Source organism: Athene cunicularia (assembly GCF_003259725.1).
Source record: "Athene cunicularia isolate RWA chromosome 1 unlocalized genomic scaffold, athCun1 chr1_part2, whole genome shotgun sequence".
In the NCBI taxonomy this organism is placed as follows: Eukaryota; Metazoa; Chordata; class Aves; order Strigiformes; family Strigidae; genus Athene; species Athene cunicularia.
The window spans coordinates 15,451,611-15,467,857 of NW_020799092.1; the positions used below are offsets into that span (position 1 = coordinate 15,451,611).

Sequence of the window (16,247 nt, forward strand, 5' to 3'; positions counted from 1 at the left end):
AAAAAAAAGAATTCCTAGAAGAGATGGGTAAGCTTTGATACACCTCCATCATTGCTACTAGGTGTAACTGAAAGGTAAAGTCTTTCTTACATTGTGATATTCTGAATCCAGAGATCCCTCTGATTGAAAATACCAGGGTCAGGTGTCTCAATTTTAACTCTGTAAAATGAAACTGACAGAAATAAACTGTAATTTATTGTGTTGTATACAATCTGAAGACATATTTTGCCACAATAGAAACTATACTGGTATTCACTCAATGAAATCTTTCCTTACAGTGTAAACTATTTTTAGTTTTTACATGTGATTGCCTGAAAGAGTAAATTTTAGGTTTAAGTGAAACATAGATAATGTGAGCTTTGAAACCACTTAAGAGCAATGTCTTCCCTTAGTCTTCTAAAGGGAAAACAAGCTCGAACAAACCACACCTTGAAAAAATTGAGCCATACACTCAAAGAAGGTTTAGCAGATAATCTTGCACTTCCGTAAGGGGGGTGTGGGGAATATGGAGGAACGAACATGTATTAAATCTTCCCCTAATACTCTCCATCCTCTTCTCAAAGTTTGAGTCAGCTCACACCCCTTCAGTCATTCTCCATTACAACTTTTTCCAGATTCATCCATCTCCAGAAAAACTTTTTAAAAAGACGACCAAAACAAAGCCAACATAAATACTCTGAAGTTGTCATTCTACTTGTATTCTCAAAAATGGTTTTATTTTAAGTATTTAAGACAAAGTTCAAGGCTTAATCTGTATTTGTTTCAGTTGTCACAACAGTAAACAACTGAAAAGTCTATGAATGTACAAGTGAGCTCTGGGGCTCACCTAATCCAAAAGTTACCTCTAGCACTGCAGATCTAAACACCTTGATTGAGGATCCTTAAAAACAATACAGCAGAAAACTGAAAAAACCCTATTTTCTACATACTTTTATTCTTCAATAAAAATAACTGTGAGCTTAAGAATAGTGTAAGTCAAACAAAATCATCTGCCCTTATTCTACTTGCTCTAACAGTAAAAACATAACATGATGTTTTTACATAACTAATCCATGGGTCATAAACACTTGTGGTAATGAGGGAAAATTCAAATGCCAAGCTTCCTGAAACTTGACTAAGAATCTAAAAATACAAGGACAGTTTAATTCTACAAACTGGTAGCCTACTGACTCATGGAATCACTGACTATTTAAGGCTGAGAGGGAACTCTGGAAGTTATTTAGCCCAACATCTGCTCTAATCAGATCAGGCTGCTCAGAACATTGCCCAGCTGAGTTCCATACACATCTGAGGACCAAAGATTCCACAAGTTCTCTAGGCACATGTACTTCCCAGGGCTTGATCATCCTCACAGTAGAATATTTTTCTCTTACATCTAATTGGAATTTTTCACACTCTTAACTGGAACTGTTGCCTCCTTCACTGTGCATCTCTAAGCAAACTTCTCAATATACTGCTCTTGGTACAAAAAGGCAACAATTAAATCTTCCCTTCAGGAAAAAACCTCCGAAAAAAACAAACCACCACAATTCTATCAGCATCAACCTGTATGTCCTCAGCAATCCTGATGGCCTGCAAACTCTTAACTATGAACATGTTCCAGTATGTAAATGTCTTTCTTGTACTAGGAAGCCCAGAGAATTGGACACAGTACTCATATGCAGCATCAGAAGTAGTAAGAAGAGCAAAATTTCTTTCAACCTGCTTACTGTTTTCTTGCTAATACAGCCTAGTATGCTGCTGGCCTTCAATAATTCAAGGGCACATTGAAGACTCATCTGCAGCTTGATGTCCACTAGGACACTGAAGTCCTTTTCTAAGAAACTCCTACCTAGCCAATTCGTCCTGAGCTTGTGCAGCTGCATGGGCTTACTTAAGCAATACTACTAATACCAACCCTGAAAGGTGCCACTGGTAACCAGTCACCACTTCAAAGTGATGTTGCCAATCACAACCCTGAGTCCAACAGCACAGGCAATTTTCCACCAACCTTACAGTTCACTTACCCAGCCCATATACCACTAACTTAGACTTGGTCTCTCACCGTATCCTTAGTGTCAAATGTGTTCTAGGAGGAAGAGGATTTGCTCCACAGACTTCCCTGAGTCTGAGGCTAAGCTGACCTACCTACAGTTCCCCAATCTTCCTTCTCACCATTCTTGAATATGAGTATGATGCTTTCTTTCTCAGATTTGTCAGGAACATTCCCTTTCCTTCCTTTATCTTCCTTTCATTATCAATGCATTAGATCCTTCCAGTGCCCTTGAGATTCCTTGCTAGTTTTAACTTCAACTGAACTTTGGCTGCCATGCCTCTACCCCTGCACATTTGTGCAATGGTTCTACACTCCTTTCAGGGGACTGTTTTGCTTTCATCTTCTGTGTAACTCTGTGTATTGGTTACCGATTCCTCAAAATATGTGACCAGAGACATAAGTTGGAAGTCCAATAGTCTTGAAAAGCACTCTCAACTCAACTTTTCTCATGCTGTCACAAGCAAGTCCCAGAATGCAAAAAGGCCCCTGAAGCATCTTAAAATTATTTACTTTAGACAGGCTGCAGTATCATCTCATCTATATTTAAATAGCACCAAAAAAAGGCAATCTGATCTTCCATCATAGAAACAGAATTTTATAGCTCGCCTCCCCTGAATTCTTCCACCAATCCATTGCTTAAACACAGAACTGGAGCCTCAATTACCCTGGTTTTCAATTAACTTTCTTTAAAGAGACTCAAGAAGAACTAAAATGAAATGCTATGAGTTCAAACAAACAAAACCTCATTTTTTACTTTTGCCAGCACAAGAAACTAAGCTGAGGTTTACTACTAAAAAGTGCTACTACCTCAGTTTTCTTACTATTGAAATGTTCTCACTATTGAAACATTCCTTGGGCTTACATATAGAGAGTCCAGATTCCTCATATGACCTGATGAAGAGTGCTTTCATCCTCCTCAGTCTGCCTCTGGAGTGGTTCCATATGTATTCCCTTCTGTAATCACAGTTCTCACCTTATGACTGCCAAAGAACTGATTCATCTATTTATAATCTTAACTTAAAGTTGGATTTGTAGGTGTCTCTTGTTCCAATATATGTATTTCTGTAAAACATGTTGAAGAAATCCAACAGCATTATACAACACCAGTTCTTAAGAGAGCTTATATGAAGTATTCAGCTGGTCTGCACTTTAGGCCTTCAGTCCAATGATCCCACAACTTTCCAGTTTTTCGAAGTGGTGGTATAGTTCAACTTAAGTTTTTCCCCCTCTATAGAATAGTCTCAGGGTCTAAAAAGCAGCAGTGACTTTGAAGAAGTAGCTTTCATTCCTGCCAAGATATAAACTGATTTAGCCAGCCAAAATCCATGCTAGCACTTTCACAGGTCCTTGAAGATTACCTACAGAAACACTCTTAAAATGAATTCAGTAATTCAGTGCTAATGGCTTTTCCTGAAAAACTTATTTCTAGTTTAAGTTCATTTTCAAAATTAACACAACTCCAAACACCTTCAAGTAGTGTGTACAATAAATTAGACTTGTCTTCCAAGATGTTTATACAATTTCCTCTAGAAATTTTGTCATGGTAACTGAAATTAAGCACTAGGCTAAAGTAGTTCCTGCTGGGTAAAGCAGAGAGGTTAAATATCTGCATCTGTTACTGAAACTGACTCAGTTTTAAACTGTTACAGCTACAGCAGACATACCCTCACATCAGCTGTCTTAATACCAACCTGAAGGTAACCAAACCACTAGTCTAGTACTTTAGAAAAGGAAACCATTTTTATAAGCTTCTGCGTATTTCATCATAACCTAGACTAACATGACACACATTCCTGTCCATTTATTATTAATTAGAAACAAGAACAATTTAAATGACCAGCTCATAACACAAATCAGTGCAGCATATTGTTTAAACTTTTGTATATCTTTATTCTTGTAAGAGAAAAAAAACTCTGACAGATGCATTGGAGAATGCAGAACTAAGAATTGAGCAGAACAGATGAAAGAAATTCCACATTTCCACTCAACCTGATGCACTGAAAAGACTACTCAAACAATGAAGGAGGCCTCAGGAGAAGACAGTTTTCTATATTTTCTGCCCAGCAAGATTACTGAGTCTCAGGTTTTCTTGTCTCCATCTTCTGATTCACATGAAGAATGACGCTATTGCTCCTGGTGAATATTCAGCCTAAGAGCAAGACTGGGAAACACAGCAAAGTAACTAATAACTCAAAGACTGGGTTAAGTCCAAAGAGCAGAAAGGGAAGGAAAAAGATTAAGTGTTGTAACTTGTGAATTGTTTATGATTTTGAAGCAAATTTCTTTAGTTAAAGACTAGCAATAAGTTCCTGCCAAAACAGAAATCAACTCATTGTAACTCCAAGTAGGCAGTTTCCCACGGCAACTGCAAAAATTCTGTGCAGGATCCAAGTTTTCATTTAAATCCTCTGTATTTTCAAAAATTACTTACTTTCAGTCCACTAAATAAATTAACATAACCCTGTCTCATTCAGTCTGCCACAGAGAGACTACTGCTGCTGCTGCTCAGTGGTTCAGCAAATTCTAACCATTCCAGTAGTTTTCCAATGGCAGCCTGATTGGATCATGGTTGTCTGTGGACAATTGAACAGAAACAAATGACCTAGATTTATAGTACAGGATAACTACTTTCCACTTAGAGAACTTCAGAAGTTCTTTGGGTTTTGTTTAACAGCCTAGAGCAATTGCATCAGCTAAGCCTCTCTACAGATTATCTGTGTTCATGGTAAGAGATACTTAATAACACCTTTTTGACACTGCCCATTTTTTTTTAATTCCTCATCTTCTAAATTTCAAAACCTGGAGCAACAAGGAATTTTCCCAGTATGTTTTGGGGAATATTTGGGACAGGTTATCTTCCTCTTATCACATCTTACTGAAACAAACACAAATAGCAAAAGCATCCACAAGACATCTTGTAGATTATGATTAAAAACCAAAATCAAGTTCATAGATGTTGAGAAGGACATTTCTTGAGTACCATCTAAGCTTCAGTATTAAAAAAATCTGAAAAAAGGCTACTCAAAGAATTTCAGCACAACATTCCCACTAAAAGACCCTAACTCGTTTGTCAAAAAGAAGTATCTGTTCTGATGATATTGCGTGTGTCTCCAGTTGGCAGCAAGTTCTATAACCACAGCAGACAGATGTAGATGTCCATGTTTATAATGTGCATCTACTTCACAAATCTCTACTTTGATAGAAGCCTCAACTGCTAATGGTAACACTACTTAATCTACAGGAGTGAAGAAAATTAATTATGAACCCAATGCTGGATTTTTCCTGCCTTGATATGGTATTTAGAGTATTCTAGAAAGCTTTTATAAGCACTCCTACACTTAGTTTGGCTTAAGCCAACAAAAAAGGTACTTAACAAGCATACTTTTCAGGTTCTGTTAGTGGTAAACAAGTATCTAGCTTATCCACTATAATCAAATGCAATCTGAAGTGCTTTGTCAGAAACAAAAGAATACAATTCCAGAAACAACTGCTAAACAAACTGAAATACTGAGCCATCTGTGCTTTGGTTGTTGTATCAGCATTTTTAAAGACAAACAAACCTGACACATGAGCTGTTCTGTAGAACAGTAATGAACCTGTTTCCTAGCTACAGCTTCTAGAAACTTACGCTACAATCCCAGCTTCAGAGATGTGTCAAATACATGCATTATTGAAAACTGTTGCTCTTCCCCCTCCTCTGACCAAATCCTTAATCTAACTAAAACCTGAGCGATAAATAGTGGAAACCACTCACTATTTGCATTAGCAAGTGATGAAACAGGAATGAAGGGACCAGTTTTGTAGCTTCTCATAGCTTTGACAAATTCCTATTTAAAAGTTTTGTTAGGCAACAGCTCACAGTAATGGCAGCAACTAGTTCTGACAGAATAAACTGTTGCAGACAAAGGTTTTATCAGTTCTAACAAGAGACTCTGTCCATAGTACTACTTTAATTGATGAATGTTAGTGAGCTAAATATTCTAGATCATGAACTGAAACAGCCAGTGATCAAACACTAAGCTACCTCTGCTTAGAAGAATTGTTAGAATTTGGAACTGAAGTTAAAATGCTTTAGTTATAACACCAGGGCTTATCTACCAGACAATACACAAAACCAAAACCATTTAACGACTAATTCTTAAAGAATCACATCCAGATCTAATGACTGTATACCTTATCTTGCCATAAAACTAACAGCTCACGCTAAAGACGTGTTTAGTACCGCATTCATCGAACACAGCACAGTGTCCATTTTCACAGGCAACACTGAGCTGGCCTAAAAGTGTTTTTCATGCAGAAATGACTGGCCAGACTCCATGTTTTAACACTGCCGCATTTTGATCTGATTCATATGATACCCACTATAAGTGTATACTAATCATAAAGTATTCCAGCCCACGTAAGTGCCAGATAACGGTGAAATATCAGACATCAGCCATACTTAAACCAGAAATCAGATGAGGTCTCAGTAATTCAGTACTCTACCATCAGGAGCCTGTCAACAGATGACACTATCAAAACAGAAAAATCTACAAAACACCTGTTCATGTAGTTTTACACAAACTCAAGCTTAACATGTCAGATCATCTAGTCATGACATTCTGAAAGCAAGTTTGGACAGATAAAAATACACTGCACCATGCTTCACTTCCTCAGTGTCACTAAGTTTGTATTACAGTAAAATATTAAGTTCAAGGATAAAGCAATCCAAAGCTTTAGTAATAGGATTCAGGCTATTTCCATCATTAGATCACTGCTCCAAAAGTTAACCAGCTGAGCAGAGAATAAAAGGCACTATGATCCAACCTGCACTTAGTTGCTAGCTCTGAATTAAAGCACTTTCAGGTACTGTAAGAGCACCGACATCAACATCTGTATTAAAATCCTCAGTACATGTTGTCTAAAGAATGCACAGGAAGTGACTGTTTTCCTTCTAGAACAGTAGACACCAGATAGTGGGTTTCAGTTTCAACAGATGCCAGCTTGATATTTTGACTTCTATGCATGATCTAAAAACTAGCAACAATAAAAAACCCACACAATAATAAAAATGAGTTCTCAAAGTTAAAAGTTGTACTGCAGCATAAAGATATGAGAGGATAAACAGAAAATGAATATATCTTCCAAAAATTACTGCTATAGTTCAAAAAAACCCTGAATTTAAATATTATAATTGGGGCTTAGCAACATAAGCATGACTCTCTCTAGATTCTAAACAAAGGATATGTCCAAGGCAAGATCAAGAGTTCTGTCAAACCCAAAGCAATGAAGCTTAGCTTCTAAATAAGTTTTCATATAAGATTAACAGGCATTATTTTCCTGTGCACACTGAGTTTACATTTTCTTCACACAGCAACGCAAAACAAGATATGAAATATCAAAAGCAGTATTAATGAGTTCTAGAAGTTTTGTGCCTTAACAGAGAGTTTTGTTGACACGCTGAAGCAGTTGATTGGAATCATACAGAAACAAAACATGGAAGTAAAAAAATTCAGCAGAAAAGCTGGTTTTAAATGCATAAGATAAATGCTGCTTTCTAAGCAGCATATATGCAAGAAACCATATGCTTTAACATCCACAAAATGGCTCTGTAAAGCCATTATATACACTTAGTATTCAGCTTCACTGTAATACTTTCATTAAAACTTACCAATACTGATATTGCACTTCTATAATTTAAATAATCCATTTACAAAAGTTAAGCTATTTTTTCCAATTTCACCAGCAACTATTGTTGAAAATGCTTTTGCAAATACAGTCTACTAACTTGTCACAAGAACAGAACTAAAGATTGAATTTTGTATTATACTATAAAGGAACATACTTTGAAATTAAATGTATTTCTCCTGACTTATTATCTCCAAGACAAATTTAAGTAACAGATAATGAATACTTCATTACGGGCCAAATTCAAGTTTTTTTAAACCATGCTAAATATCCATAATACTATTATTGAAGTTATTGAGATGTCAGCAATCCAAGAAATAAGGATTATCCCAAACGCCTCACTTGAAAACAAGGATCTGATGAAATTCTTTATATGGGGCATACATAGAAATGTCGATCTCACCCCACTGGAACTCTCCTGACCATTTTTTCTTAAAAAAAAAGGTAAGGACTTGAAACTTCTTCCTCCTAATTACATTACCTGAATCAAGTACTGGAAGTGTTTCTGAACAGCCATTGAAATAATTTTTAAATATTTATTGCCTATGGCATTTGCAATCATACCATCACTAACAAATCAGTTTAAAAGAGATATGCTGATAGTAACTGTTCTATAGAGAGCTCTTCTATCTTTTGTCTCAAATGGACTTCCAGCTCATCTTTCCTTCTTGAAGCTATTCACTAATTTATAGGCCACAAGTGTAAAAAGCAAGTTCATAAATTACTGGAGTTTGCAGAAAGAAAGTATCAGTCATTCAACAATAATTGTGAGCAAAGATCAGGTCTTGATAAGAAACTTTGAGCATGGAATCCTGTTTTATAAACTGACTCCATAATTAGATACACTTTAGAATATTCTTTGAACTTTGGCTGGAAGTATGACAGGCAAATCTCCAGAATACCTTTCTAGTGATGTTTTGGTCTGTTCAGCTTATTAGCCAGTGCATGAAATTACTCTATTTGATTTTCAAAGTGTAGCTGAAGGCTAAGTAAAATGATTTCACCATTTCCCTTTTGGCCTGTAACCAGCGAGGAAGGCAGCAAAGTGTATGAGCAAAGACAAAAATCTAGACCATACTCTAATTCTTGTTGCAGAAGGTGGTTACAAAAATTCTTTCTTTGGAGAAATGCAATAACCCTGGGCATATTATGTAGCTGTACTAAACTACAGAATTACACTGCATGCAAAAGACTAAAGATCATAAAAACTGTTAAAGAGCTAAAAAGCAAAAACCAACTCCCCCAAACTTCTTCAAAGCCATATTCATTTGCCTATGCATTATGAGTTTACAAGACCATATTTTTCTTCCCCTTCCTACTCTTCCTCACCAGAATTTCAACTGCTTTCACAATAACATGAAGGTATTTGCTGTCCTTTATTAAAAAAAAACCCTCAAACATGAAAAAAACCCAAATACACACGAGTACATTCCAGCCAAACTGAGAATTAAGACAAGAACTGTAGCTTGTTCAATAGGACTTACTAATACCAATTGCTTTCCAAGTCAGAGCTACAGATCTTCACTGCATGAGACAGCAACAGATACTAGTCCCTGAAACATTTAAAGAAAACTATTGTTTCCCTCCCCATCTCTGGCATGTGTTTGCCATTGGTGGTCACCATCAACATAGGGTTTAGCATCAATTTGCAGTAAAAAGAATCAATAGTATAACCAGCATCCAACAAAGATTTCAAACTTTTTAATATGAGCAGGGCTAATTTGTACCTACCCCTCCTCATAACGAGCTAAATCAGAAAAAAATCTATTAGTTAAAAAAGTTACAAGTTGCTGAAACTGCAACTTGTAAGAAAAACAGTTGTATAACTGACTGGTCAGTTACAGGCACTTATTACTTCCAGCTAATGCTTTTGGCCTAGTAATAGGAGATCTATCTACACAAATGAAAACTGCCTCTTTCCACAGAATTGTATTGGCTGGTAAATACAATATTCAAGGTGGAACTTTTGCTAGAGGTGGCAGGAAGAAAAATTAAGAATAACTTAATACAACCTTCAACTTTAGAAGTGTGCAAATTAGGTACAAAGAAGTAACTTTATGCATCCACACAAAAGTGTGAACATACAGAAGTTCAAACAAGCATAAACAGAAAATCATAAACATGCTAAGAACACCTGGCTGGGGATGCATATAAAAAAATGAATATGTGGCTTAAGCAACACAATTTTATACATCCCCTGGCTTTCTGTATCTTTCCTAAATTTTCTCTACCTACCTTTCTTCTACACCTTTAAAGTGCCTTTCAGTTCATAAAAATTCTTAATCCTGCATTTCTGAGTCCACTATGTTCTGCTTAAAATTGGGATAGAATATTTGACCTTCAAGTCCTGATACTTGAACAGCTAAGCATATAGATGTTGTTTGGTTTATTGTGAACTGTCCAGGGGATTCCTTTTTTACACATTTTGATAGTGCTACAAGATCCATTCATTCAGTATTTTTACTTATGTGGCCTGCATGACTCACGAATTCCACAGTACCCAAATCAACATTCAGTTCATAACCTTCACAGCTAACACAACCTTCCATTATTCCAAATGGAGGCAGAAGTGTTCTCTTGGACTTCTAGAAAGGTTAGCTCATCTTCCATATGACCTCCTGCTGAAATCAAAGTTAACTAACTGAATTGGAAGACGAGCCAGGTTTGAAAAACAAGGATTTAATAAAGGTAAAAACTGATAAGAGGGAGAACTAAGGCTACAACAAGGGAGGGTGGGAAGAAAAAGGAGTAGTACTAGAAGTAAATATTTTCCTCACACCACTGAATTCTCTGCTTGTTATTCATAACCTATTCCTAACTTTGTAGTGTTGTATTTAGTAATGTATATGCTGAAGACCACAAACTTCAACAAAACAGGATATATTCACAGCAGAAAAAATTCACTTTGAATTTAGGCAATGGAATACCTTAGTAAAACTTTCAGCAGCAAAAATTTAAATTCGATGTCTTATTAGGATCTGATTTTGATCACATTTTTTGCAGCAAACACTAATTAGACCCAAGACAAATCAGCATAAGAACAGCCCAAACAGAAACAAGGTTTATTTTTTATTTAAGCATAAAAATGTCAAATATGAGTCACATGCTTAGACAATCTCTTAAAGCCACCAAGAGTTTCAGATCACAGAAGCCAAATGTATGGACAAAATGACCATAGGCCTGACTTCAACATCTCAGAAAGATACTAGTACATTTCATGGTTCCAGATTCGTGATCAGCCTTAAGAACTCCATTTACGTTTCAGACAAAAATGGCTTCAGAATCAGTTATATCAGTACCTTCAGAAAAAGGACAGATTTGAGAATTTTGGGGTGTTCATTCAGTCGCAAGTCATACATTCCACCACAATACCAGGTTTACAGGTGAGTTTATTACTCCCTGCTGTTCATATAAACTACTTAACTGATGCACAAAATTTCTGTGAGCAATTCTTTGCCACATGTCCTCAGACTTTTTTGGATCAGACTAGGGAAATTAACCATCCTGAAAAGGTGTTTCTCATCAAATCTCAGATATCTTATTATACCCACTACTAAAAATTAGCTGCCATTCTGTGTTATTCTTAACGTTTTTCTAGTACATTCATGGCATTTCAGTTAAGAGTAACTCTACCATGAATATGGAACCTGCTAACAGCAGCTTACAGTAGCAAGCAACTGTCTTGTTTCATAAAAAAAGGGTTTAGGTCATCATGGTCAAATTCACAAAATGTAAATTGAACACCAAGTTTAAGTAGAACTAAGCAATAAAACTGTATCTTTAGGAATCATACTCTATCACACTTAACGTAATCAAGAGGAAAATAACAGAAGGCCTAGAATACTCCAGATAAAGAAAAACCCACATAGTACAAGTATTGGTATAATACTGTGGAGTTACAATACAGAGATATCCAAGAGGCTTCACAGAGGGTAAATTCAGTCTGTCAGCTCCCAGAGGTCAGCACTAGACCTGATATGCTCCTGGACAAACTACTGAGGTATACTTACACTGCACAGTAATCCAGTAAGGCTTTCTAGCTCCCTGTCACTTAAGACCAAGTAAAGAGTTTCTGAAACAGAGGCAATCCAGGTACCAACACAGTCATAATGAGGTACACTTCAGCATAGTGAGATAATGTCAATGTATCTATGGAATGGTTAATCTGTAACTTAAGTAATCCACCCATATATAATAACCATTTCAGTGTTTATTTTCATTTAGTTTGTTTCTGAAGGAGTAGAAGTCATTTCAGTGGAACTCAAAAGAAAAAAGTTTAGTCCTCAGTTAAAAGCTATTTATTTCTCCACTCTAATTCTTCTTGCAGACATATTTAAGCCTCCTTTTTCATAACGCAGACCTTAACTATACCCCTGACTGCCACCTCTATTTCAAAAAGATATTTGTGAACAATGCTTTTGTTTTAGTCCCTCCAGTTAGTTTTGTAGGAGTCAAGTTTTCCCACATTTCTCAAGACATGTATTCAAACATCATTATATCCCAAAGAACTGCAAGACTGTTTGTAGTATCACAGTTTTGTGAAGAAGGCACTGGTAGTGCCTGCTTTCTAGCAGAGTTATTGAAGGTCCTCTAGGGATTTGGTTTTGTTTGGTTTATTATTTAAAAAACAAGACTCCACACCAGAAATGCCTACTAGGCAAGCATACCATATTCATACTTTCTAAAAACATTTGTTTCACAGCCTACCATCACTTCAAACTCCCAGCCCTCTTAGCAGTAAAAATCTGGTGCTTCCAGTTTGGTTGACTGTCCTATCTTCTTATAGTATTAGGTAGGTTGATTACTGTAAGCACTGGTATGTTTAGGAAGGAACACTCTAGGGATTACGGCAGCTCATGAAGCGAGGAATTCTCAGTTAAACTATAAGAGATTAGATTACTTTAGAAAAAACATTTATTGTAACCTCTTCCTTACAAATTCAAGTTTATCTTGCCAAAAACTTAGTGCCTAGTGACTGAACAGGAATTATACTTAGCCTAGGAAATCTACTGCTGATTGAAAACATTACATGTACACGTTGATAGAGAAGTCTCTTTAAGCAACTGTACAGTTTATCTCATTCCACCAGGGAAGGAGGATAAAGAAAAGGAAAGAGAGCAAACAATTAATGATAAGAAGTTTTGCAGGCTTAGTATACCTTGCTCTTCTAACTAGTAATTTTTAAGCCCCTGCTCCCCCCCTCGAGGGAAGCAAATCGGTCTAATCTGTGTGGGTTTGCCTCACCCATTTAACTGCACATTTGATTCATCTGTTCCCATGAAAGCTTATGCTTTCTTGGGGAATTTAAGAAATTTGAGTGGATGTATGTGGGAAGAGTGCAGAATTCCTTCAATCCCTTCAATTCCTGCAAAGACACCTCTGAAGCCAACATATGCTGGCTATACTCAAATGGAAGACATCAAAGACAGCAAACAGTAAAAACTACTTTTTAATCTAGCTATCATAGATTACAATACTTAACTGCTAGCATAACACACTAACTACAGTACTTCCATGGAAATTAACATTTACAATAATGACAAAGTTGACACAATTGCAAGTTGAGAAACGGAGACTAATACATCTTAAAGGACCTTTCAAACAATACAAATAATCTCACATTTTTATCAACTAAAAGCCAACAATGTTTTCCAAATGCACACACTGGCAGTGAGCTTTCTGCTTAGCAACGAAGCACTTCTATTTGGCATTTGCCTGTTTCATTGCCTCCTCTCAGAAGTACTGCTTCTCTGAAAGATTGTGTCTGAAGAAAGTATCTTTAACAGAATGCAACATCTCTTTACATAGAAATACATAAAATGCAAATGGAGACTCTTCCTTATGTACCCTTTCTCTATCCAAGAACTGTTGAAGCCGCAGAAGCTTCCTCTACTTCAAGCAAATAAACCATGTCATTGAAAAGAAAGGTTTGCACGTTATACTTCGTTTCACTTGCTCTCTAAATCGAAGTCTGAAAGCCATTAGGCTACTTTCCTGTTTGTACCTACTAACCACATCTGAGATGGTAAAAAAAGAGACATTAATAACTCCAGAGACAGAACCTCCACAGCTTATTACTCACAAATGAAAAAAGTCATGACTGATTATCAGAGTTCAACTCATATAGCCTTACTTTATATAATTATTTTTAAAGTGCCCAGGGTCATGCATTTAGCATTTCAAGCCCCACCATTCAGATACAAAACAAAACCAGCAGTCAAACTTTCATGTTTAAATGGGCAGCAAAACTGCAAGATTATAGTTAAAAGTTGTATTGTTTCCAGTCAGCTAATGAGGAAACGAGACTAGAACAAGAAACAAAACAAATGAGAAGCTGGAAATCAAAAGTTTCAGAAAGACAGACAAGGAAGAATTTAATGAAGATGCAGACTGTAAGATATATAAGATTGCCTCCCACATTACAGGGAGAGGAAATTTCTACTACTGCAAAGTTTATATAAGTAAAATTCCTGAACACTAAATCATACTTAGAACAGGAAAGCAGCAGGGAGCAGAAGCCATATAACTGATAAGGAAGACAGTCAAAAGAGAACACGCAGCATGGAAAAGATACTTTTCTGAGAACTGTAACTATCAAAGCATGATTTGCCCGCACATATTTCATTCCTTTAGGAGCCAAGAATGTGAAGCTCTAACTGGGGCCTCTCCTACAGTGAGGGAATTTAGAGTTCTCTCGTCCCTCCTCAATTAACATTTCCTGCTGTGCAGAAAAACATAAGCTCATTCTTGTACTCTTTTCTTCCGTGAAGGTACCTCCCTCTACTTAATTTAGTTTCACAAAACCCACCAGTATCGACCTACGCTCCTATAAAACTTACCAAAAATTAGTCAAAAATTTAACAAACCATTAGGAAGGAACAGGGTCAGTCAAAACTTGCTCATAACACCTTTGTTTTCACCAGAAACCATGCTAAGAGTTTACTAGCCCACAATCTGTCAAAAAACCATAATGGACAGAAAAGAACACATTAGACTTCTTGTGTTACTGGCAAGTAGGATGCTTAACAGTGCATATTTTCAAGTGGAGGAAAAGAATGACCAAGACTAGGTCACAAACAAGCAGAAAAATCCCATAGTTTATTCACCTTCTACATCAGAAGCAGTTCTGAAATGTAAGATTGTTCAAAGACTGTAGGCCTCTCTTAATGTAATCATCTAACCACAGACAGTATCTCTCTTTTAAGGATTTCTACATCATTAGTGCACTTAGATGATGTCCTTCAGCCTCTTTACTATAGCATCATCAAGCCTCTTCCAGTAGCAGATGGAACTAAGTATTTGACTTCGCAATGAAGCGGATGAAGTGTGATCACATAAATCTATTTGCTACATGAGTTGCAGCACTACTCAGGAAGAGTAGGAATATAAAAGAAGACTTTGTAGTTAGTACTGCAGTGATCTTGTAAATAGATATAAATTGACTCAAGATCGTTACTGACAAAGTTTTTGCTTCAGCAATAGATACACATGGATCCATTAATCACTAGCGTGCAGTGAATTCTCTAGATACACATGGAATTCCTGTAAAAGCTGTAGCAAGAACCCAAATGGGCTGCTGAAACATCCTGGAGGCCCCCAAGGCTGAGAAGAAATACGACACATCAATGTAGTATTGCAACTTTAATACACAGACATAGGCATATGACCCTTAACAAAAAGCTGAATTGAGATAATTACATTATTCCCAGTTATTACCTCTAGCACTTTACAGACAGAACAAAGAATGTGAGTGCACAGCCACTTTGATGCAAAGTCCAGTAGCTTAGCTGAACCTGTCAGAGAAGACTATTCAAGCTAAGCTGTTGGACTTTGTACTAAAGCAGATGGAAGTACTAGCACACGTTTCTTTTTGCCAAGAGTGCAACAAGTTTGGGTAATTTTCAACAAAGTTGACGAATTCTTCTTACTCCAGTTGTCATCACAGCAAGACATGTCAATATGTGTCAAGCCCCCAAAGGCAATCATTAACTTGTTCAGATACCTAATTAATCATAGCTAAATTACACCTAAACTTCTGATATAACAGGTTCTAGACAATATTCCTGAACACTAAGGATTCACCGAAACACATGCACTTTTCCCACAAACCTCATTTGACAACTGAAGGCAAATGAGGACAGAATCCAGCCTCCAAATACTACAACGTACCTTAAGCCTTTTCACCCATCACACAGGTTTCTACTCTTCCTGTAGCACTCACCCTAACTAAATATCAAAACGCTTCACAGAAGGTTAACGAGTTAAGCCTCAACACACCCGGCAGCTTAGCAACACCCTGTTAAGGATGAGCCCTGAGGCACAGAGAAGAAGGATAAAGCAAACCGAGGCCACACATATGCATAGGCACATAATATCAGCGAGGCAGGGCTAGGTTATCGGCTGTCAGTCCAGAAAGTTTCACGTACGGACATAGAATAACTTCCCCAGGAGGCACGAGGGTCGGCCGGCGGGCAGGAGGGGAGCAGGGCGGCGGGTGAGAGGCGGAGGAAGCCCAGGAACCGAGAGGGCCGCGAGGCGGGGGAGG

The 16,247-nt window shown here is 37.0% G+C and overlaps 1 protein-coding gene across 1 annotated transcript in view; it reads right to left on the reverse strand.

Annotated features, from left to right (window-relative positions):
- Positions 1–16,149, reverse strand: part of MTPN (myotrophin) — a 41,134-nt gene extending 24,985 nt beyond the window's left edge. The window contains exon 1 of the mRNA XM_026868114.1: positions 16,129–16,149. Coding sequence (XP_026723915.1) covers positions 16,129–16,134 — 6 coding nt within the window. The 5' untranslated portion in view covers positions 16,135–16,149. The remainder of the gene's footprint in view (positions 1–16,128) is intronic.
- Positions 16,150–16,247: the final 98 nt, after the last annotated feature.